The sequence below is a fragment of the Rattus norvegicus genome, chromosome 5 (assembly GCF_021556685.1).
Source record: "Rattus norvegicus strain SHRSP/BbbUtx chromosome 5, alternate assembly SHRSP_T2T, whole genome shotgun sequence".
Taxonomy (NCBI): domain Eukaryota; kingdom Metazoa; phylum Chordata; class Mammalia; order Rodentia; family Muridae; genus Rattus; species Rattus norvegicus.
In genome coordinates, this window is record NC_141538.1 from 127304319 (window position 1) to 127329600 (window position 25282).

General features: G+C 47.9%; 1 protein-coding gene and 1 long non-coding RNA gene across 5 annotated transcripts; one reads left to right on the plus strand and one right to left on the minus strand.

Moving 5' to 3' along the window:
* Positions 1-5571: 5571 nt before the first annotated feature.
* LOC148005962 (uncharacterized) lies at positions 5572-8206 on the minus strand. The gene is made up of 2 exons (XR_015621031.1): positions 7770-8206; positions 5572-5818 (listed from the first exon to the last, which is right to left on the minus strand). It is a non-coding gene; the product is annotated as an uncharacterized LOC148005962 (long non-coding RNA).
* Positions 8207-15290: 7084 nt separating this feature from the next.
* On the plus strand, positions 15291-20352 carry Pars2 (prolyl-tRNA synthetase 2, mitochondrial). 4 transcript variants are annotated; one of them, XM_087549161.1, is made up of 2 exons: positions 15291-15432; positions 17107-19429. In XM_087549161.1, exon 2 carries the CDS (start codon positions 17265-17267, stop codon positions 18705-18707), a length of 1443 nt encoding a protein of 480 aa, XP_087405287.1. In that variant the 5' UTR covers positions 15291-15432; positions 17107-17264; the 3' UTR covers positions 18708-19429.
* The last annotated feature ends 4930 nt before the right edge of the window (positions 20353-25282 follow it).

Here is a 25282-nt window from a genome sequence, read left to right on the forward strand (position 1 = left end):
AAGTTCAGCCAGAACCATGGCCGATTTCCCTCCTGCCTGGCATCATGCCCAATTCCATGAATGGAAAACTGAGACCCAAAGACTTGTCCAAGGTCAAGCTCAAAACTGCCTCCCTACTCAGGTCCTTTCAGGGACGTTGCCTTGTCCAGTTTACTCCTGTCAAAGCCAGAAGAACCCCCTGTTCCTCCATTTCTGCTCTCATAAAATACTTAGCAAGCACAGGCCGAATGCCAGGCAAATTGCCAAACTCCAGAACACTTTTGGGACCTGAGCCAGGCCTGTCTTTGTCTTGCCTTCAGAGAGGTAGCAGTCTAGACCAGATACGGCAAAGACCTCGTGGGCCACCTTCAGGATTTGAGATCTACAAAGCTCCTGAAGACCTTAGGAAGTTATTGAAAAACTCCCGAGCTAGCCCGAGCTAGCCCAAGCTAGCCCCTCTGCAGTGCAATAAAGAATGTGCTGTCCCAGGACCTGGCTTTTGGCTGCTGCTCTTCAACGAGCCCCACAGAATCCTCTGCCCACTGGGTGGCTGGGAGGACAACTGTCATACAGATGAAACCATAAGAACCTACAGGCCTTGCATTGCCCACCCTCTCCTGGGTCTCAGCCACTAAGCACCTGGGAACAACTATCTGTCTAAGAGGCATGAACGAATGATGCCAAAAGTTATAAAATGGGCAGGATTCTGTTTCAAAGATCTAAAGTTGTAAAGAACCCTAGTTCTCATCCTCCCTAGCCTCCCATGGAAAGCAAGGCTCCCAAGCACTGTGTGTTCTATATTCCAAGTGTCTATAGAATTGCGTACAACAGACAGGCAGATTGCCACATCACAAAAGAATTAATTGCTAGACGGCTATCGTGGCTCATACTTATGCCGAAGCACGGCTGCTTGAGATCAAGACCAGCCTGGGTTACATAGTGAGCTCCAGGGCTACAGAGTGATAGCCCGCCTGGAAAGCCAAACAAACGAAAGAAGAAATAAATTTTCAAAAAGGAAAAAATAAAGCAAGAAATCCACAAGAAAAAAAGTCAATTCATTTTTCAACAGGTGTTGTCTTTTATTGAGTTGTACTCTTTCCTGAAACTTCACCCCCCCAATTTGAGTTCATTTTCTGGGGCCACAGGAGCATAATAAGCCAAGTAGCCTTGAGCAGACTCTTTCCTCTGCTCCTCTTCTCTTCCTATTATGGCGCCTGTTACAGGGCCGTGGTGAGCATTGGTGAGCATTGCCAGTCAGGTTGCGCTCTGACCTGGTTTCCAGCCTCCAGCCCTAGCCTGGATGCTCACGGGGAAGCTGCAAGCAGCCAAAAGCTGTGAAGAGCAGGGTTTCTCTCTATCCCTAATCAGCCCCCAAGGGAGCACCCTGCATAGTTGGCGGTGGCTGGATGCCAAATGAAGTGAAACATCTCCTCCTCTGCTGTTAATTTTTTTTTCCCTCTTGTTTAGAGAAGGGGAGGGTACTGACGTTTAGCACTTTACAGCTCACCGGTAAAATGAGCAGATGGAAACGGATCCCAGAACTGTGGACTCACGAGCTTCCAGCTAGAGCCCCCCACTTCCCACAGTTCTTAGTGGTCAAAGTCACTGGCAGGCTTGCTGATGAGAATAGAAACAATGACCTCTTTCAACTTCGGCCACTCCCAGCTGCTCACACCAGGTTCCACACCTGTTCTAAATCTGCCCTCAACCCCTGACAGCTACTCCCACTCCCACCCCCAGCTAGCACCTCTCTGCCTCCACTCTCCCACCCAGCTAGTGCCAGCCTCCTCCAGGGCTGCCTGGAATGCAAGTATCTGGTGGGTGGAGTGGTGGAGGAGGTGGGGGCTGTGTTTAGAGAGTGCAGCTTGCTACATTCCTTGCAGAAAGCCTGGTGATTTGGAGAGCATTCATGGCCTACACAGTGTGCAAAGATCAATCTGGATACCACTGGACCCTGACCCAAGACCAGACTCGTTTTATTTTAACACAGAGTCCTCAGTCTGTGGTGCTGTTTTGAAGGGACTCGTAGGTGAGATGTGGGACCTGGATGGTGGAAGTAGGTCGTGAGGGGTGAGTCTGTGACATTGCCCTGTGCTATCTGCTACCTATCTGCCAGGGGAAGCCCGAGCCCATGGCATTGCATGGCGCACACAGACTGACTACCCAACTCTGCCTTCACCTACCCTGACGGCCCAAAATAATACGTGTATGGGTGGGCGATAGAGGGAGATATTTGCAGGGCACCTAGGGGATAGATACTTGAGCTGGCTTGCAGGACGTCCTAATATCTTGTTTAAACTGTATCTCTCAGGCATTTGGTCACAGTGATGAGAAAAATAGCGAATCTGCTTCCCCAGAATCAAATTCCAGTACTTTGAGAGTGGACTTCCAGCCCCGGGAATGTAAGGCACAGCTCTGCTTTTCAGAACTTGCCCAGATGACTCAGCAGCTAAGACTAACTGATCTTTCAGAGGACTGAGTCTGGTTCCCAGCACCCCTGGGGTGGCTCAGAATAACTCCAGCTCCAGCAGGTGATCCAATGTCCTCCTCTAACCTCCTTGGAGACTCACACATGCATGCACTAAATACACATGTGTGTATACACATGCGTAAATAAATAATCCCAGAAACAGAGAAATGGCTTCGCAGGTAAAAGCGCGTACTGCTCTTGCAGAGGGCCTGAGTTTGGTTCCCAGCGCCCGTATTGGGCAACTCTGAACCGCCTGTAACTCCAGCTCCATGGGGGAATCTGATGCCTCTGCCCTGTACCCACCTCCACATAATAACATACAGACACATAGGCACACTATCAAAAATAAACCTCAAAAAAAAAAAAAAAACAAATCTTTAAAAGCACAATTAGGGGCCGGAGAGATGGCTCAGCGGTTAAGAGCACTGACTGCTCCTCCAAAGGTCCTGAGTTCAATTCCCAGCAACCACAAGGTGGCTCACAACCATCTGTAATGGGGTCCGATGCCCTCTTCTGGTGTGTCTGAAGACAACAATAACATAAAAGAATAAATACATTATTTTTAAAAGTACAATTAGAAGGGTTGGGGATTTAGCTCAGCGGTAGAGCACTTGCCTAGCAAGCGCAAGGCCCTGGGTTTGGTCCCCAGCTCTGAAAAAAAGAAAAAAGAAAAAAAAAAAGTACAATTAGAAATTAACCCAGTCGCAAGCATTTTGTGAGGTACGGATGTCTGGGTTCACCCCACTTCACCAATCTTGTTTGCTTCAGGAATGATGACTGCAACATTAGCCAGAGAGCCCCAATATTTTGTCAGACACTATTCTGGATGTTTCCCTGAGCCTATATTTAGGGGAGAATAGTATTAACACCTGTTGGCTCTGAGTAAAGTGGACGGCCTTCCAATGTGTGTAGCCTTATTCAGCTGAAGTAGAACAAAGACAGACTTCCCTTCAGCAAGGCCTTTGGACTCCAACTGCAACACTGCAACACCAGCTACTCTTGCTGGCCTAGTCTATGGGTCTTGAGCATACAGACTTCTGTAATCTTCTGAGCCAACTGCACTCATGTCTCACATAGGCATGCACACATGTGCACTCACATGCACCCCCCCACGCACATGCACATGCACACACACACACACACACACACACACACACACACACACACACACAGCCTATGATTTTCTGTTTCTCCGGAGAACCCTCCTGCAGATGCCCCTGCAAATCCTTTCTTCTCAGAAGGACCCCACCATCCCAATCCTCACACAGCACTTTCTTAGCACCTCTCTCTCTATCATAACCTATCTTGTTGAATTTCCCAAGTGCCAGGCAGGAAGGAAGGGGTATTGGAGTATTTATTGAATACCAGCTGTGTGTGAGGCACTGCAGAACTTGCCTCCTGTCCATGCATTCTTTTATTCACTGTTTAATTCATTCAGCAAAGGTTTGTCGGGCATTTATAATGTGCCACTCAATGATCCAGCCCAGTGGATGGGTAAGCTATAGCCTACAGGCTGAATCTGGCTTGCCACCAGTTTTTTTTTTAAATAAAGTTTTATTGAAACACAGCCATGCTTATTTGTTTACATTCTCCTATGACTACCTCTCTTAGATCTAATTGAATAGTTATGAAAACGGCCCTCTGGCCTGCGGAGCCTTAAGTACTTAGTGTACTGTTCAGCTATTGAAGGAGAATGTTTGGTGCCTCCTGGGACAGGCATTACTGTATCTTGTATTCTCTGGTGAGGAAGGTAAGGGAAGGATGGGGGAAAATGAACCACCAAATTGCAAAAGTCTCTACTGGGTTAAACAATGACAAGTCCTAGAGAGAAAACTGAGGAAGACAGCTGATGCTGTGGGTGGTGTAAGACTCTCAGAGAGAATCTTCTCTCAGGAGGGAGATCCTCAAGCCCAATGACCAGACCGAGTCCACAGGCTGTAATCTGTAAGAGGATTTTTATTGATCAGGATACACAGGTATCTGTGGGCGTCCCAGTCAATTCGGAAGACTGGCGCGCCTAGCAGAGCCATGGTGGGCTTTTTATAGTATTTTGGGGAACAGAAGCAGGCTTATAGAAGCAGATGCATGGTTACAGGGATGTGATTGGTGGAGTAAATGAGGCATACGTGTATGTTACCTATTTTGGCTATAATCATAACAGTGAGTTAGCAAAAAGTACATGGTGGTCAGGGCTTCCGGGGGGTCAGGGACTTTTTCTTTTTTCTCCGCCAGGTGGCCCATGGAGCAATGTCCATATTTTAGTCTAGTTTCTGCATTTTGTTTTCTTTTCTGGTCTGTTTCGTCTAAATGATGGGTCAGCTTGTCCCACATATCTAAAAACTTATTTTTTACTTCTATAGTTGAGGGCCTTGGGCTTGTACAATTCCCTTTCTGGGAGGGGGTCTTTCATTCCCCCATTTTCTTTTTTTGTCTTTGAGTGGAATCTTCCACTCAACTTGTTTTAGGTACCTCTGTTTTTTTTTTTTTTCACCATCTGATACTGTTGTCTCAGCACAAAAGTTTGAATGACTGAAAGTCTGTATCTCTTATTATTCTTGTCTGATCTTTATAGAAACAACATTTTTCTTTTAGTGTAGCACACAGACTCTTTCTTTAAGGAATATCAGGTCTAATCTTTTTCTATTTTGAAGGACTACCTCTGAGAGGGAGGTTAGGTATTCTTGGAGGTCAGCTAAAAAGTCTCTTTTACTCTTTTTATATCTGAGTCAATGGCAGTTCTGAATTCTCTATAAGCCTTGCATTGTAAGGCAACAGCAGATGTCCTTGTGCTGCCCTTGTAGCACCTGGATAGCCTTAAATAATTCTCAACTCTCTTTTGTGTCTTATTAAGTCTTTAGCATCAGGATTCTAATCTGGACACTATCTGAACCTATACATCAAGGTCTTTTAGAACTTCTAAACTTATATAGGTTGTGATCCCTGAGGCACAGTCCCAAGAAGTGTTAGGAGTACTAACATATGTAATGTTACATCATTTGTAATAAAAATCAAGCCTATCCTTATACCTATTCCGAGGGAACCCAGGGCAAACAGGCAAACATGAAATTCTTGTTAGCAACCTCTCAGTCACTTAAGTCTAGGGAGCTTTTTGAAGATCTGAGTGTCCCTCTAGGTCCCAGCTCTCAGCCCCAACAGCTAGTACGCTGCTGGTGAGGGCTGAGAATTGACGGCTGTCAGGGTGGTCAGCAGCACCAGGTACGGTCCTTTCCAGCGAGGCTCGAGTGTCTGGGCTCAGTGTAGCTGTAGTCTCTAACCTGGAACTGATGACATGTCTCAGGGGTCTCCGGGGCATAGGCTGCTGTCAGCTGTGAGCAAATTTCTTTCTGTATCACCTGTAGGTCTTTTAGCCTGGCATATAAATCATTATTACTATGACATGTTGGTTCAGTAACATCATCTAATACAGTCAGGGGAGCTGAGGCCCCATATAAGATCTCAAAGGGGGTAAAGCTGAATCTGGAAGGGGTATTTCTTGCTCTGAAGAGAGCAAGAGGGAAGGAGTGTCTCCCAGTCTACGCCAGTCTCTATGGTCAATTTGGTCAGGGTCTCTTTTAAAATTTCATTTATTTACTCTATCTGTCCTGAACTTTGAGGTCTGTAAATACAACGTAATTTTTAATCAACCTCTAAATACCTGGCCACACCCTGGCTTACCTTGGCAACGAAAGTAGGGCTGTTGTCTGACCAGATTACCTTGGGCATTCTAAATCGGGGGAAGATTTCTTCCAGTATCTTCTTGATGATTGTAGAGGCCGTCTCTTGTTTGGTGGGGAAAGCTTCTATCTATTCTTGAAAAGATATCTATAAACACTAGGAGACATTTATAACCATATTTTCCTGGTTTTATCTCTGTGAAGTCCACTTCTCAGTAGTATCCAGGCCGTTCCCCACGGAGCCTCTTACCACAGTCAACTTTCCTGAAAACAGTTACCTTTTGGCATGGTATACATCAGTGTACTATCTGTTCCACGAGATACTTGAGACCTGTGACATAATATTTAGTTTTTGAAAATGTCTGGATGAGTTTGCTTACCCCTAAGTGAGTCTATTGATGCATTTGTTTTACCATGGCCTCTGCCTGTAAAAATTGTAGCAGGATCTTCTTTCTCGTTGAGGTGTACCAGAGTCTCTTCCTCGGCCTGGCTGGGTCATGTAGGGCCCTTAACAGAGCCAGAATCTCTTTTTTTCTTGCCCTCAGATGTCAGCAGGCCCCTCTGCTGCTGTCCACAGAGATGTTAAGTCTCTTTCTCAGTTTAAGGGCTTTGGTGAGGGGAGCGAGCTCTACTCTCTGAGTAGAAGTGCCTTCTGGTAGGGCCTGAGCCCATATGACTCTGTTTCCATCTACCACTGCTGCCCCAGCCCATCTTTTTCCTTCTGTAAGAAGCTGCTCCCATCTATGAACCAGATGGCATCTACCCCCTCTGCTGGCTGATCAGTCCGATCTTTATGCCACCCTTTAGTGAGCTCCTGCTGACAGTCATGAAGGGGGGTGTCTAGGTCGGGGTCCGGGAGCAGGGTTGCAGGGTTTAGACTCGTAGGGGCAGTCTGGAATCACAAGGAACAAGTGGGATACCCGGCCCACGCCAAGGTCCACTGTTCTTCGGGTAGTCCATGAGTATCATTTGTTGTCGGTAGTCCCCTGTACTCAAGGTCTTTTGCTGGACACTAGCCCATTTGGGCGTAGGAGCACAGAGTGTTGGGCCCCCATATTCACAAAACAGCTGGGCGGGCTTCCCTTCTATCTTAGCGCATAGCCAGCACTCTAGGACCAAGAGGCTTGCCTTCCGGGTTGCTGAAGAGGCCCCTCTTGTTCTTCTTGGGGCAGTCCCTGACCCATTGTCCTTTTTCCTTGTGATAAGCACACTGATCTTTAGCTAGGAATTCTCTTCTGTTGCCAGGTACTGTCTTCCTAGGTTCCCTAACTACTGTGGCCAGTATATATTTCTCTCCTGTCTTTTATCTCTCTTTAGCTCTCTAGCTTCTTTTTCCTTTTGTCTCTTTTCTTTCTTAGCTTCCTGCTCTTTTTACCTTCTTTCCTCTTTCTCTTCCTCAGTCTCTCTCTCATATCTTCTGCATCTTCCTCTACAGCTATTAGATGCTGTCCACTTATGTAACTACACTTCAACTTTACTTTTTCTGTAACTTATACTAACTCTCAGCAACTTAGCTTAACCCTTTAAATTTCTGTAACTTTTTCTCTTTATATCTTTTCCTTATCTTAGCCAGATTGGTGGGGCATTTTTCAGCCCCTCAGAGACCCACCCTTGGAGCCTGGTGGCAGACCCGGAGCACTCCCTACCTTTAGGGGTATTCAAGTCAACAGTCAAGAGTGAGGGTCTTCCATCTATGTCTGGAACATTCTTTCTGGCCTCCAGTAGGATTCCGTCTTTCCTCAGTGGTAAAGAAGACCTGTAACAGTTACTAACAAGCATCTCAAATGGGATGGTGAGAAAACAAGAGAATCTTGAGAATAGAGGTCCACTGAAGAGGACAAATAGCATTTAGTCACACAGCTAAACCAGGAGGACTTTTTGGGACAAAAAGGCTGTTGTAAAAATAAGCACAAGCTTTGTGTCTGTGAAACAGAACGGCAAGCAGAGGGAGCTGATCTGTTACCGACCATCTCTCTGGACTTAAGAACTAATAACAAAAGGATGGAGAGATGGGGGGTTGGGGATTTAGCTCAGTGGTAGAGCCCTTGCCTAGGAAGCACAAGTCCCTGGGTTCGGTCCCCAGCTCCGAAAAAAAGAACAAAAAAAAAAAAAAAAAAAAAAAAAAAAGGATGGAGAGATGGTTAAGACCTGGGTGCTAGATACCAAGTGGCTGACAAAAGAATTGTAACCAGTTCACCTGGGACTTTTAGGACCTCAGTAGCAGCCCTTTACCAAACTGTCTCAATGGGCTAAAGGCCCATGGAAAAGAAAACATTAATCCTGACCTTGGCCACAGCCAAAGCCTGAATTCTAAATTTTGACTGGCAAAACAAAGTTCTTCACAGTTTGTTGTAGATTCTTTTCGAAACTATTTTAGGGGCTTCTCTGTCCCCAAACCTGGGGCATTTTGACCACAGGGGTAGGAACTGGCTGCTGTGGGGATAGGATCAAAGGCACTCTCCATGTCAATGATGACTAACAGGGAAGGTTATTTAATGTTGGAGATCAACTCCTCTCTTGGAATAGGGCCAGCAGATATGGCAGGCTCCCTTAAAGAACTTCTCTTAATGAACACTCTCCTTCTGTGAGCAAGTGTTGAAGGTCTGGTCACTGAAGGCAGCAACTGGAATTATTATTTTTTTTCAGGGCCAAAAGTCTCATAAAACAACCACTAATTCTACGCTATCTTCTTGTTGTCAAAGCATCAACCCCGGCCGGCCTCATCACCTTGAAACTCCTCTTACGCTGACTTGGCCAGAGCTGCACCGCTGCCCACGTGCAGCCTGCAGCTTGCTAGCAGGCCTGCATGCTTGTCACCCTCAGCCCCTACATTTTCCTACTCTGTGCTGTCCCTTCCTTAGAAGCTGTGAATGTTTAAGCAACAGGGAGAATTTTTCTTCAGGATCTAAGGTAAAGCTTTCAGGCTCTTGTTAATACCTGCTTCAGACAGGGTCACTCACTAACCTGGAGTTTTTCATACACAACTGTTAACAGCAGCTAGACTGGACAAGGGGAGCAAAGGGAGGGGCATCTTTCCTTGGGGAGGAGGCTAAGAGAGAAAGATAAAACAATTTTTCTCAAGCAAATTATTTTCAAGTTAAGCACCAAGAGGACCAAGTAAAACTCCTTGACAAACAAAGCAAACAGTTTTATGATTTCAAACACAGTGTCATTCCAAGATTTTAAACACAGTCGTCTATCCAAAGTTCAAAAATGAAACAAAAGTCAAAAAGACACTCAACAATACCACAGAAAACAACCCAGACAAACAAGACCAAGACAAAGCATCCTATAACCAATTTCCACAGGTGTTCAAAGAAAATTAGGACACAAAGAAGACAAACAATTCCAACAGTCAGACAGACAGATGCACCGCGCGGCTTCGGTGTCAAACTGAAACCAAAAATTCAGACAGAGGCGACAAGGGTCCGGATCCTTCAGTGGATCCGGCTCTCTCCTCTCTCCTCTAACCCAAAACCACGTATCCTTCCGATACAGGCTGAGCCCCGAAAAACCGGGCTCTAAACACCCTTGGTACGTCTTCCAGGGCTGCGGGGGAGAAGTCCGAGCTCGTCAGCTCCTTCTCTGGCCCGCCCAAATACAAATGGTCTAGACCCAAGCCAAGTAACTAAGCATTTACAGAACAAGTCACAAAGCAAGACAAGACAGGACAAGACTAACACTGGCCAGCTTACCTCCCGGTGGGTGGTCGGTGGTCTCTAGGCAGAGGATCTCCGATCCCGGACGAGCCCCCATATGTAAGACTCTCAGAGAGAATCTTCTCTCAGGAGGGAGATCCTCAAGCCCAATGACCAGACCGAGTCCACAGGCTGTAATCTGCAAGAGGATTTTTATTGATCAGGATACACAGGTATCTGTGGGCGTCCCAGTCAATTCGGAAGACTGGCGCGCCTAGCAGAGCCAGGGTGGGCTTTTTATAGTATTTTGGGGAGCAGAAGCAGGCTTATAGAAGCAGATGCATGGTTACAGGGATGTGATTGGTGGAGTAAATGAGGCATACGTGTATGTTACCTATTTTGGCTATAATCATAACAGTGAGTTAGCAAAAAGTACATGGTGGTCAGGGCTTCCGGGGGGTCAGGGACTTTTTCTTTTTTCTCCGCCAGGTGGCCCATGGAGCAATGTCCATATTTTAGTCTAGTTTCTGCATTTTGTTTTCTTTTCTGGTCTGTTTCGTCTAAATGATGGGTCAGCTTGTCCCACATATCTAAAAACTTATTTTTTACTTCTATAGTTGAGGGCCTTGGGCTTGTACAATTCCCTTTCTGGGAGGGGGTCTTTCAGGTGGGTGTGGACCACATGGGGAAGAAGATGCCCTGGCTGAAAAGGGGACCGTTAAGTAAAGGCCTGAGGAGGTGAAGGAGTGAATCCTGTGTGTGTGTGTGTGGAGTGTGGCTGTCAGCTAGGAAAACAACAGGGAGAGCCATACTGGAGCATTAACTGTAAGTAAGATTCCGTTAAACACTGGGTGCTGCTGCCCTTTGAAGACTCTCCACACACGATCACACTAATTACTTACAAGTCATTACCTAATTCCACAGATGATCACACAGAATGATCTGAATACATTTCTGGTCACTACTCACACCACGCTTTCAGTTTAAAGTTTTCTCTGATGCTTGAACGTCACATCCGAGGACATTGCAAAGTACTGTGCTCTCTTCTTTGAAAGGCAATCTCCTCAGAAGGGGAGTCGATCATGAACTTCATCTTTCATTCTGCCCATCTTAGAGTCCCTCTTGGTTCGAGGTCCTGGGCTCTGGATGCAGGGATGTCTCTTGTGTCAGACTTGCCATCCAAGGGGTAGACAAGCTGTCCCTTCCTCTATTGGTTGATAGGTTAAGCCACAAACCAACCAGACCTGTGGTCCTCAAGAGGATCCAAGCGTGTCCAGGGAAAGCCACTGAGGCATGGAGGCGCCCAGGAGGGTGGGACAAGGCAAGCTGCTCGTTTCTTTCATTTGCTTTCTTTTTGATAACTAGCAAAAAACAAACAAACAAACAAACCAAAACAAAACAAAAAAAAGTGAACTTTTCTAACTTGTGGGGCTAACCTAGCAATGTGCGCTATAAATCCAGGCATTCAGTAAGTTACTATTTATTGATTGAAACATCTCCCAGGAAGCTTGCTAGCATGGCAGATCAGACACTGGGTCTCTGCCACCCTGGACTCCTCACAGGGAAAAAATCTCTTCTGACTGTGGCTGTCTGGCCAGGTCCCCATTCCAAGCTGTGATGCTTAGTGCTCTCACAGCTTGCTCTAGCACTGCTCTGCCTGCCTCCCAAGGGACCCATGAACTTTAATTAGTTACCATTGGTAAGTGCCGTGAAGGTGTGGGATGGCACAAATGCTACAGGTCATTAGGCCTCTCCAGACCCCTGGGCTCTTCAGCCTGGGAACTGCTAATTGAGAAGTAATTAATACCTCAGGGTACAAAGAACACTACCTAGGTTTTCCAGATTGGAGGGGACATAGCCATGTGTGAGGGCAGAGGGAGAAGAAAAGGCTACATGGATCCCAAGAAGTTCTGAACATGATTTCTCTCCCAGCAGGAAGAATATTGCCCCAATAAAACCTGTGGGATTGGGTTTGGGGATTTAGCTCAGTGGTAGAGCACTTGCCTAGCAAGCGCAAGGTCCTGAGTTCGGTCCTCAGCTCAAAAAAAAAAAAAAAAAACAAACCCAAAAAACAAAAAAAAAAACCCTGCAGGACCCCAGTCCCCAAGGAAAATCCCTCACATAGAGCTGCCTGTCACCCATGTAATACCTCATCACACTCTGCCTCAGGCCTCTGAGTGTCTGGTCCCTCTGCCTGGCCAACCATTCTTCTCTCAGGTAAAGACAATTTCCTCAGTAAAGCACCCCCTTCCCTGGATTCCTACAGGGCTTTGCTGAGCCCAGTGTTGCTGCTTATCACAGGCTGTCCACGCAGTTCCTGGGGAGCTGAGGGCTGTCTGCGTCATTATCTGAGTCATCTGGCCTTGCCATGGGTGCCCACACTTGAGGCAGTTTATAAAGTGTAGTCAGCGTTGAATAGACTAACTGGAGTGAAGCTTCTGCTCAGGGCCCTCTGTATTCTGCTTCAAGCCTGCAACATTCTCCCCCAGATAGCTACAAGTTCTGCCTCCTCCTTTCTTCAGGTCTTTGCTAAAATGCCACCTTCTTGGTGGCTTTCCATGGACACCCTATGAGCCATCCAGTTCCCCCTCCCCATTTATTTTTAAGTTAACTTGTCTTCAGAACATTTAATACGCTTTGACTGGCAACTGGTTATTTCTTTCTATGGGCTTTTGTGTGAATTTTGTTTTTTTAATTAATTTTATCAAAATCTTGTTTTCCTGGCTGCCTGCTTTTTTTTTCTTTCTTTCTTTCTTTTTTTTTTTTCTTTTTGGTCGACTTGACGCAGCTAGAGTCATCTGGGAAGAGGAACGTCAATTGATTAATGATTGACATGGGAGGGTCCAGTGCATTGTGGGTGGTGCCACCGCTGCACCTGTGTTCCAGGGTTGTACAAGAGTGGCTGAGCAAGCCATGAGGAAAAAGCCAGTAAGTGGTATTCCTCCATAGTGTTTGCTTCAATTCCTGTCTCCAGGTTCCTGTCTGGAGTTCCTGCCTTGACTCCTCACCTCCCACCCTGACCCCAATGTTGGACTGTAACCCATAAGCTAAAACAAACCCTTTCCTCCCCAAGTTGTTTTTGGTTGAGGTCTTTATCACAGCCACAGAAAGCTGGGTAAGATACTTGCTCTGCTAAAGTTTCACTGTATTCTCTTCTTCCCCATGTAAGGCTTGAAGTGAGTCTTAACTACCGGGAGACCCCACAAGTGAGACTCAAGAACAGAGTTAGATGCAAACACAAGAGGTTTATTTTCTGTTGCATCGGGGTCAAACTTCAATTAGCCTCTTGTGGCAAGTGACTAGAAGGCGACCCCGAATGGCTATGACAAGCAGTTTTTATATTTTTTAGGGGTGCAGGTTAAGGTAAGGTTACAGTTTAAACATATTGGCTAAGCATATTGACCTTTGAATCTATTGGCTAGCAAGCATATGACATACATTCAAACTCTATCTGGGACCAGAGGGTCAGGTGACTATCAGTGAGTACATTCTGTGGTTTTTCAAGAATGTCCCTGTTCCTCCCAAGAACTGTGGGTGGAGAATGGAACTTGGCCTAGCCTTGACCTGAGGTGGGAAGCTCGTACTTGACCTAATCTTGACCTGAGACGTGGGTGTAAGGCTGGCAAAAACCCCTAGGGTCCTTCACAGGAACCCGATAACCTACCTACTTTCTACCAGGCCAAGCTTTTTTTTTTTAAATATTTATTAACTTGGGTATTTCTTATTTACATTTCGATTGTTATTCCCTTTCCCAGTTTCTGGGCCAACATCCCCCTAACCCCTCTCCCTCCCCTTCTCTATGGGTGTTCCCCTCCCCATCCTCCCCCCATTACCGCCCTCCCCCCAACAGTCACGTTCACTGGGGGTTCAGTCTTGGCAGGACCAAGGGCTTCCCCTTCCACTGGTGCCCTTACTAGGCTATTCATTGCTACTTATGAGGTTGGAGCCCAGGGTCAGTCCATGTATAGTCTTTGGGTAGTGGCTTAGTCCCTGGAAGCTCTGGTTGGTTGTCATTGTTGTTCAAATGGGGTCTCAAGCCCCTTCAAGCTCTTTCAGTCCTTTCTCTGATTCCTTCAATGGGGATCCCGTTCTCAGTTCAGTGGTTTGCTGCTGGCATTCGCCTATGTATTTGCTGTATTCTGGCTGTGTCTCTCAGGAGAGATCTATATCCGGTTCCTGTTGGCCTACACTTCTTTGCTTCATCCATCTTATCTAGTTTGGTGGCTGTATATGTATGGACCACATGTGGAGCAGGCTCTGAATGGGTGATCCTTCTGCCTCTGTTCTAAACTTTGCCTCCCTATTCCCTCCCAAGGGTATTCTTGTCCCCCCCCCCCTTTTTTTTTTTTGTCTTTTTTTTTTTTCCGGAGCTAGTGACTGAACCCAGGGCCTTGCGCTTGCTAAGCAAGCTCTCTACCACTGAGCTAAATCCCCAGGCCAAGCTTCTTAATAACTCTTACACTTCAGTAAGAACTATGGTCCTTCACCCACAGCCGCAACAGTAGCTTATAGGTTGTAATTATTCAGAAAATATTTTGTGAGGGCAGTGGGTGCTATGAAAACATGAATGGGGTTCAGAGCCTCAATATATAAGGTGGAGAGAGATGGAAGACACCTCTGTCAGCCCTGGGCCTCCACACACTAGTGCACACATACATATATGTTCCTACACACATGCAAACAAGCACATACTCACACCACACAACACACTTATGTAAAACATGGACATCTTGAGAATGGAGAAAAGACTCATTTTCATTTAGGTGAGTATGTGTGGGAGTGGGAGTGGGTATCCTCAGTGCTCAGCAGGTTTTGTATTTCCCTGGAGCTGGAGTTAGAATGATTGTGAGCTGTCTGAAGTGAGTGCCAAGAACCGAACACTGATTCTCCGAAGCGCAGCAGTGACTCTTAACCAGCACAGTAACAGATGTTTCAATTCTCATCTTCAAGCTCAGGGAGTCTTGAGAAACCCACATCGGTGCTCTCCAGTTTCTGAGCTCCCCTCTTTTAAGTCCAGTGCCTAAGCATATATAAAAATGTCTTTATTGAACCCCATCTCTGCTTCATACATTTTTTAAAAAAAGGTATCCTTGGGTATTGTAATAGAGGTGACTTTTTGCAACTGTTTTACAATCCTAAACTCATTTAAATTGTAGCTTGTTTAATCATAGCCTAGATTTGAAACATAGCTTCCTTGTGTTGTCAATGAACCTGTTCTCCTTTAAGAATAAGACAGGGCCTAACCATGGGCAGTTTTAAAAAAAAAAAAAAAGACTCAAATCCTTAAAAGTAGGACTTGATCATAGAGTTGCACCCTGCTAATTCCTAGCGAGCACTTCCGGAACCGTGGTCTAACAGGCCAATCTTTGATCTTGGCGGGAGAGCCTGGCTCTTTGGTTTACTTTCCGGAAAACCTCTCACGCCTCCCTCCAGAGGGTGGGTCCAGAGCATCCCGCCCCCTTCCGTGAGTGTGGCTTTCCGATTGGTGAGAAATACAGGGGGCGGGGCTCGGGCCAAACCGGCGCAGGCGCATTGGCTTCGCGTGACTGAAGAGGCCGGCGCTGGTATAGAGTGCTGCTGGTGAGCGTGGGTAGCCGCTGGACTTGAAGGGTGACTAGGGAGGGCCCGGTGAATCTAGGCACAGTTTCTGGACACATGCATCCATGATCTGGTTGGTGTCCGCTCTCCCGTGTGCATCCTGTCAGTCATAACCACAGGCTATTGGATAGTCGTGTGCTTGGTCGCTGCTCACCTTAACTCACCCCCGCTGTTTGAGGGCAACACTTCCGCCCTACTCATCCTCGCGTGGCCCTAAGAGTCACAGAGTTCCTAGAAGGACCCATTTTGGAATGGTGGCTCACCCGCTTTAGGGTTTTAAAGAGGAATGAAGTGACCGCAGTATGCTAACCCCTCGTAAAGGCCAAGACAGTTTAGAGCGGGGTTTGAAGTTTCATTGCTGTTTTAGGTTGCGCTGACGTTGGTAGTATTTGGAGGCAAATTCCTGCATTCCAAAATGGCCCTGCGCCTTTTGCTGTCGCCTTATACAAATTGACTTATCGCCCAGAACCTATGAATTGGGCATCATAATACACAAACCTTTATGGCACCGGGCAGTGTAAGCGCTTTGTGTGCAGCTTTTCTGACTGGATCGTGTGTTCATGTACTGTGTGCCTGGGATGGGGAGAAAACGGGAAAAGGGAAGGCATCTCACGGTGGGATCTGTGGTACACTTCCAAGGTAGCAGGAAACTGTCACTACCTCTGCCTATATTTTGAAAAGTTGAAAGTGAAAGCATTGCAAGGAGACCAGTGGATGGCAGTTTTAACAGGCCGAGTCAAAGGTGATAGTAGCTTGGACTGAGGTGCAGGCTGGTCGGGTGGAGCAGGCAGAGGCCCAGAGGACCAAAGAATGTTACAGAATTGTGGAGCAGAGGAGATGCGGGCAGGTTTCCGGTTTGACCAGAGGGTACTTTGCAGGATAATACGCAAATCTGCAGGGGCACCATTGAAGAGATTCTGACTCACCAAGTTTCAAATAGCAGTGTACTATGATCTCCCAAGACGGGAGAATATATAGGTCTGAAATTCTACAGACAGTTTGGACAGTGAAGATGCAAACTGACCAGGAATGTGTGGTGAGAAGGACAGTTAAAAACAACACTGAGTTTTGTTGAGGCAGATTTTCATTTCCTCCGATGTCCTGGAACTCAGGTGTGCAAACCTAGCTGGCCTTGAACTTGTGCTGATCCCCCTACCTCTGGCTCCCAAGTGCTGAGATTACAGGGTGTGCCACAGTGCCTGGCAGTATTGACTTAGTGGGGATCGAGACAAGGGCTTACAAAAACTGCCCTCAGCTGTTGCTTGTGAGATTACAACTGATTAGTTTCAGGGTCTTTCCCCAATGTCCTAAAATAGTAACAATATCAAACATCACCAAGCACATAGCATGTGGCAAAACAAAACTGTTGTAAGAATTTCCCCTGTCTTTAAAAAAATTCTCGCAGGAAATGTACAAAGCTAATCTGATGGTTATATCATGTCATGATAAAAGTTTAGCACACACGGGTAGACCCAGATGTGCCAGGCTGCAGGAAGCGGCCAGTGGGAAGTTGGTTTAGGATCCAGGCTGCCTTATCTGGAGCTTGTGCATGGACAACTGGATGCTCTCTCACAGTAGGCAGAAGAATACGAATTTCTGTTGTTGCTATTAGTTTTTTGTGTTTGTTTGTTTGTTTGTTTGTTTGTTTGTTTAAAAAGGGTCTCTACCTAGCCCTTACTGTCCTGGAACTCACAATGTACCAGACTGGCCTTAAACTCAAAGGGATCTGCCTGTTTCTGCCTCCCAGGTGCTGGAGTGCTGGGATTAAAGGCATATGTCACTATACCCGGATGAATTTCTTTAAGTGTGATATCTTGAGCTAATAGACATGGAAGGATCCACATCTTGGAGCCCAGGCTGAGAACCCAGCTATAACCATCATACCCACCTGACTCATTTTTCTCCATGTACCAGGGTGTCATGGAAGGTTTGCTGACAAGATGCAGAACACTGTCTGCCTTGGCTACCTGCAGCCTCCGTCACTCCAGGTGCATCGTCCGCAAGTGTTACCACTGTGCACCAGGGAGAGGGCAGCGCTTGGTAGTATCCCGCATGTTCCAGCCTCAGAACCTCCGGGAAGACCAGGTGCTTTCTCTGGAGGGCAGAGCTAGTGACCTGACCTGTAAGAGTCAGCGGCTGATGCTGCAAGTGGGCCTGATCCTTCCAGCGAGCCCTGGCTGTTACCACCTCATGCCCTATACAGTTCGTGCCATGGAGAAGCTTGTGCGGGTGATAGACCAGGAGATGCAGGCCATCGGTGGGCAGAAAATCAACATGCCCAGCCTCAGCCCAGCTGAGCTGTGGCGGGCCACCGGCCGCTGGGACCTGATGGGCAGGGAGCTGCTGAGACTGAAAGACAGGCACGGCAAAGAGTACTGCTTGGGACCAACTCATGAGGAAGCAGTTACAGCCCTGGTTGCCTCCCAGAAGAAACTGTCCTACAAGCAGCTTCCCTTACTGCTGTACCAAGTTACAAGGAAGTTTCGGGATGAGCCTCGGCCCCGTTTTGGTCTCCTCCGTGGCCGAGAGTTCTATATGAAGGACATGTACACCTTTGACTCCTCCTCTGAGGCTGCCCAGGAGACCTATAGCCTGGTGTGTGATGCTTATTGTAGGCTTTTCGACAGGCTGGGGTTGCGATGGATGAAGGCCAGGGCAGATGTGGGCAGCATTGGGGGCACAATGTCCCATGAATTCCAGCTGCCAGTGGACATTGGAGAGGACCGGCTTGTGGTCTGTCCCAGCTGCCACTTCTCAGCCAACACAGAGATAGTAGACTTGTCACAAAAAATCTGCCCTGACTGCCAGGGTCCCCTGACAGAAACCAAAGGCATCGAGGTGGGGCACACATTCTACCTCGGTACCAAGTACTCTTCCATTTTCAATGCCCACTTTACCAATGCCCACGGGGAATCTTTGCTGGCTGAAATGGGGTGCTACGGCCTGGGAGTCACTCGGATCCTGGCTGCTGCCATCGAAGTTCTCTCTACAGAAGACTGCATCCGCTGGCCCAGCCTCCTGGCTCCTTACCAAGTCTGCATCATACCCCCTAAGAAGGGTAGCAAGGAGGCAGCAGCCACAGAGATTGTGGAGCGATTATATGATGACGTCACAGAGGCTCTGCCTCAGCTCCGAGGGGAGGTTCTGCTGGATGACAGGACCCACCTGACCATTGGAAACAGACTAAAAGATGCCAACAAGCTCGGCTACCCCTTTGTGATCATTGCAAGCAAGAGGGCCCTGGAGGACCCTGCGCACTTTGAGGTTTGGTCCCAGAACACTGGTGAGGTGGTCTTCCTCACCAAAGAGGGAGTCATGGAACTGCTGACTGGCGTGCATGTTGTCTAAGTGCCCAACCACACCTGCCCCCAGACTTGGTGTCCACTGTAACACTGTAGTTCCCTCCACTTCCCTCCCGGCTGGTTTCTCCAGAAATGGCTTCTCATGGATGGTGAGAGTATGTTAGGAAAACCACTCCTTGCTTGTGATGGTTCATAGTTAGTCATTAACTCGGCCCTCCCAGGGCTGGTTGTGCTACCATATGCCATATCTTTTACAAATAGACACTTCTGTTAGGAGGACTGAAAGGTGACAAAGAGACCCAGGTCACTTTCCCTCCAGCTGAGTTTCTGGGTGTAAGACAAGAATGGTTGAAAGCTGGGGAGATGCTTCCCCAACCCCAACCCACAGTCTGAGCACACGCCTTGCATTTCATTCATTCCAGAGAGCAGGGCTAACTGCCCTTCTCCCCTGAGAAGCCCCGAGCTGCAGAGCCGAGCTGCAGAGAGTCAAGAACCTGGTTGCTGCTAATTCACTGGTGATTTGACACCCCCACACGCCCACTGGAGCCTGGGATTCCCATCTGAACATGGTGATGGAGTTAAGTCAATAAGGTCCTAGGGCTCTCACTGAGCAGCTCCACAAGACACATGGGTCTGGTTGCTCATGCCTCTATGCTTCCCCAGAAGCCAGATGGCCCAAAGCTACCTCCAGATACTTGACCGTACTGGGTCACTTCAGCACTGAGATCATGTTCTGCTGATTGAATAAAGTCAAGCCTTTGGGGTGAACTTTGTGTGCGTGTTAACTTGAACCAAAGATAACACCAGTTTCAGTAGTACACACAGTAGACTGCTCTCCCCGTCTGCCTCACTGGGGAGGGGCAGGGACTGGGAAATCCTTTAAACAGTTTCTCCCAGACTTCAGGAGCAGCACACTCCAGCCCCACAGTGACCTTGTTGTGGGTTCAGAATTGAATTCCCGTCGCTACAAGAGCGACTGGTTGAGAGCTGACTAGATTCTGTGGGAAACGGAGTCATGACTGGATTCCATAGCATTGCTCCAGCATCTAGATGAGGAAGATCCCTCGTCCATGGAACAGTGAGTCTTGCCACCTTGGTTGACACTCTAGATGGGCTCTGAGACACCTCCAGAGGTGAGCCTCATAAATCTAGTCGACCCTAAATTCAAAAACTTGCCAATGAAGGTAAATCCTCATAAAAAGGTCTCTGGGCTCCAAAGCTGGTCCTGGGATCCTTCAGGGCTTGGCAGATATATGCACTGGGAACCTTATGGTTTGTGTGTAAGGGTAGAGTTACTGTAGAATCACAGCAGCTGGACAGACTTAGAGGAGAAAGCGGGCTAAGCACCTGTATTCCCCTTCATGCTTCTGCCAGATGTCAAGTGAACAGCCACCTCCAGCCACATGCTCCTGCAACCGAGTGCAAGTCGGGGTGACTGAACTGAAACCCAAATACTGCTTCTTTGGGTCGTTTCTTTGGGGTATTTTGGTCTCAGTGACATGAGATGTGATCTGCCTTTGCAATACATGGAGTTCTGAGAGCAAGCTCGGGACAGGCTGCATGACAGAGGCTCTTAGTTTACTGCAGTTGGGATCCCTGAGTCCCTTACAGAGTTGGTTCCAGTGGGGCTGTTGCCTTGAACCACACAAATTAAAGCCTCCAGAAGATTCTGGCTGCAGTCAGAACCAAGAGCTGCTGGAGTAAGATCATCTCCCCCACCCCCATCCCACATTATAGTTGGTTATTTGAGTGATTCCATGGGCCAGCAGGCTGATGTCAGCCCTCTGCTTTTAATGGTCTAATGGTCTAGTTTACTAAGGGCCTCCCTTGTGCCACTGCTGTGTGGTACCTTGGAATGCTGCTTCCAGACCTTAACACTGTGCAAGGCCAGTGCTGTTACATTTTACAGATGAGAAACCTGCAGCTCCATTCAACCAAGTATCTACGGGCACAAGGTTGTTGAGGATCACAGCTAGAATTCAGACGCTGGCCCTAAGCTGAGCCTTTCTTACTACACTGCTTGATTTCTGCCCAAGAAAAGTGGTTTCAGTAAGCAAAACGAAATCTGTCTATCTAATTAGCATTGTGAGGAATTAAAATTCATGCACACGGGGGCTGGGAAATAGCTCAGTTGGTAGAGAACTTGCATGGAGTCCTGGGATTGGTCCTCAGCACTGCATAAACCAGGCCTGGTGGTGTAGTATCTGTAATCCCAGAATATGGAAGCAGAAGAATAAGTTCAAGGTTATCCTTTGCTACACAGCAAACCTGAGACAGCCTGGGACCCTTGTCACTAACAAACAAATACACACAGGTGTTTTCTTTATCCGTTTTGGTGCAGGAGTTGAACCAAGGGGGCTTGCACACACGCCAGACAGTTTTCTACTGAGCTGCAGTCCCACACATCCCCACATGTTGAGACAGGGGAACTTCTCTAGTACTTGGTTTACAGATGGGAAACAGCCTGGAGGCGGGACAAAGTGTCTCATGCCATCTGACTGGTAAGTAGCAGTCAGTCATTGAGTTGCCGAAGCCTCACAGACTGCTGAAACTGGTACCCATTCTCTGTCTCAGAGCAAAGCACAGTACACCCTGGCTAGGCTTGAATGTTAGGCATTGGGACCACAGGATCACCTTGCTCCTGTTCCGGTGGCCAGGGCCAGTGTGACCTGGTGAGTGGACCAGAGATTTGAAGAGGCACAATCCCCACTGAGCACTCCCAGGAGTTGTGACTTAAGACAATTCGTCCTTTTGCACCTCCTTGGTAAGATGCTTGGGATGGCGACCTCCTCATAGGGCAATGTGGGCTTGACAGAGCCACTTGTGTGAAACACTAACTCTTAGTGTGCAGCCAAGAAACCCTTCTCATTACCCCTAAGGATGCATTCCCCTAACTTAGGAAGTCCCCCTGCTTGGCTCTGCCACAACGATAGCCTAAGACCTGGATCTCATTTTGGGGAGATGGAGGTCTACAGCTTTCCTGGGGGACTCAAACAAATGGGACACCAGCAGAATGCTTCATCTTGGAACATTCGAACACAGCACACAGCTTACTCATTTCTGAACCCAGGGATTTTCCCTCTTGCCATAAGCTAATGAACTGGAGATGTCGGCTGGGTAATTCAGTGTAGGCTGGAATCACTGCATATTCCTTGGGGAGGTCCAAAGGCAACTGACTGGGGAAGAGCTGAATTAATCCTAGGGGCAAAGCCTGGAACAGAACAAACCCATCATGTAAATCAGCCTAGCATGTAAGTCAGGGGCTCCACTAATAGCCTAGGTTTTAATGGAAGAAACACCTGCTGGGCCACCAGTAAAGGAACTTTGCAGACATACACTGAAATCGCCCCCTCTGTCTTACCCGCTTGGATAGCAAGCTCTTCAGAGTTCCTGCAGTCCATTTCTATGTTAAATGCCACTATGTTTTAGTGGATTGTTTGGTTCCAAGGGCTTGGTTTTATTGGGGAAATAATTTCAGGTATTTTTGTAAACTTAAATGTTTTTTTAAAGCTACTTCATTTAAAACAATGGTTCACTTTTTAGTATGAGAGTCCAGATGGACAAAGAGTGCACGGGCCACTTATTAGCTGTCTGCCTCTGAAGGGGACTTCCTTACGGCCTTGGTACCTCAATCCTTGTGGGTGAAATGGGGACAGTGCCTGGGCCATTGCAGCTGCATGGTAAGTGGCAATTGCCCTTACCTTAGGTGGTACTTTGCATACAGGTTACAGGGCACACACAGTGAGCCTGCAGGAAGGGGTGTTGTGTTTTTGCTCCCCGTGTTGAGACATAACTAGAGCGGGGACCTCATCCCCAGTGGTGGAGCCAGTAGCTTGCCAGGTGACTAACAAGCCCCGTGGTTGAGTTTAACCATCCTTGGCTAATGAAACTGCAGGCGTGGCAAGGTGCAGAGGGGGCACACATCGGTAATGGCGACTGTGCTTCCCATCTGCAGGGCAGGTGCTTCTGCTGGGGCTCTCCTCAGAAGCAGGCTGTAAGCCGAGCATGGAGTATGTTTCAGAGACATGAAGAACAGCATAGTGGTTACCAGAATCTGGAAACGGTGCCAAAGGAGTCTCCCAAATAGAGATGCAGCTAGACAGGGGAAATCACTTTAAAGTTCTGTAGTGCAGTAGGACAACTGGTTGATAATGCTTCACTATTTCAAAATGATCAGTGGAGGGAATTTTCACTCTTTGCAAGACACAAAGAGAGGATGTATGTGTGATCTATCACTACACAGTAAGTACAGGGACAGAACTGTCACGCTGCATTCTCTAAGAATGTCCAATTACTATGCACCCATTTAAATTTTAAAAATATTTTTGGGAAACACTCTATACCTTAAAACAGGAGGATTATCTGGATATTTACAGTCTAACCGCACAATAGAAGCAGAGAATTGTCACTGGCTGGAGTCGGATTTGGCAAGGGACTCTCAGGACTTAGATATGCCATTGAGCCTTTACAGAGACCCAGGAACCAGAGAGAGGCCCCCAGGAGCTAAAGATAGCCCCACGGAGGGCAAGGCGGGGACCTCAGTCCTACAACTCAGTGAACTGTATTCTCCCAATGCCTGAACAAGCCTGGAAGCAGGTTCTTAAATCCCTAGGAAGAGCCCAGAAGGCCAACATTTTTACCTCGGCCTTGTAAATCCTGGAGCAGAAATAACGGCTGAGCCAAGGCACATTTCTGGCCATAGAGCTGTAAGGTAATAAGTCTGTACTGCTAAAGGAGGAGACAGAATGGAAGGGAAAAATGAAAGAGAACGACTCAGTGGGAGCCCCGTTGTCAGAGTTCTGTGGTTGCAGGGTCTGGCTGGGGCTTCTGAAGAGAGCACATTCTCCTAACCTAGCAGGTTAGGAATGCTGTACGGAGTGGTAACTGCCAGCACTTTACCATAAGCTTAGAGTGATGCAAAGGCCCGGGGGCACAAAGCAAACCAAGAGGTCAGCCTAGTCTTGGCAGTCCTGCTGCCTCTAAAGGGGTCAGGAGGACCCTGAGTTCAAGTCCTGTTCTACTTTTTATTGGCTAGCTGCTCAAGCTCTCCATGACATCTTTACACACCCCTAGATGTGTGGGGATTTGGGGGAGCCAGTCAGCACCAAGAACCTAGAATGCTGCTGGCCTGGTCTAGGTGTTCAGTCGGTGGCTGTTTTCTCCTGACAGGCCAGCAGTGGCTGTCCCAGCATACTCCAAGAGTCTGTGGCTTTGCTCAGACTGTCCACCTCACTCCTTCAACTTTATAGCCCAAGCCCCCCATAGGGCTGGCTTCAACCTCTGACCTGTTCACAATGAGTCCCCCTTTCCCTGAGGTCCCAAGCCCATAACTGCTTGTGGGTGGTTGAGAAGCAGAGCAGGTTCACTGCCATGCCTGACACACACAAAAGGACAGCTTGGGCCCTAGATGCTGTGCACAAAGTAGGTAAGTCAGAGCTGTGCCTAGATGGTGCAGTGCCACAGAGTACAGGCCTAAGCAGCCAGGGAGGCCTGCCTGGAGGAGGCAATAGGACAGCAGCAGGCTAGGCAGTAGAGAAGAACAACAGTCCAGGAAAAAGGACCAGAGTGGCCCATGCACTCTTCTGTCTATCTGGACTCTCTGAGTCTGAGTGGGAAGGCTGGGGATCAGCAGTCACAGATCAAACACTTGCTATGAGATAAATTGTATTCCATGGGTTTCACTGGGTTAGCATGTTCAGTCCTCAGAGTACCTGCTCATGTAGCAGATAAGGAAACTGCAGAACAGACATGTCAGGCCAAGTGGTACCCAAGGCCTACCAATGGGAACTGTGGGCCTGGAACTAGGAGATAGGGCCCTGGCTCAGAGAAGCAGAGACTCCTGGGTACTGTACCACCTGCTGCATAGCTGAACTATGACCAGGACAGACAGGCTTTGGAGACTGCAGGAAAGAAAGCAAGCTGCCCAGCAGTGAGGACAGAGATCCAGGAGTGCCGAGGGAAGCAGAGGCCTCAAAGCTCTGGCTAAGGATGAGGACAGGCTTGTTGTGTCTGTTTCTCTTCCCTGGGGCAGCTGCCAGCCCAGGGTCATATTTATTACATCTGCTGAGCAGCATAACCCTAAGTCAGAGGCTAGTGTGGCTCTTCAACCCTAACACTGTGCCAGTGTGGGCACGGGACAGAGGCTTGTGATGCATGGTAACATGAGGGGTGCTGGGGAGGGGATGTGTGGTTCAGATCCAGCCTGACACTGCTACTCCTGCATCCTGAGGCCACAGGCTCTGGGGGCGACTATTAGGATTAAGTAAGAGAACTCAGTGCAATGGGCAGTGTTAGAACACAGACTTTGGCCTGCTTTGTGTGTCTGCTGAGAGTTTAGGGGCTTCATCTCTCTCATCTCTCGAATTGTCACCCACATCCTCAGAGGCCATCAGCCATACATCAGGCATCCTTCCTCCGCCCTGGTTCTGGGAAGGCAGCAAGCACACTGAGGGTACAAGGTGGGAAAGGCTCTCCCTTAAAGTCAAGGGCAGATGTACCTTCATCCCACCTCCTCTGGGGCTGTCCATCCCCATAACTCTCCCCCTCCACATACATAACAAGAAAACAAAAACAAAACAGGCAGGCGAGGTTTGAGTCTACTGCTGCTATATTTCCCACTAT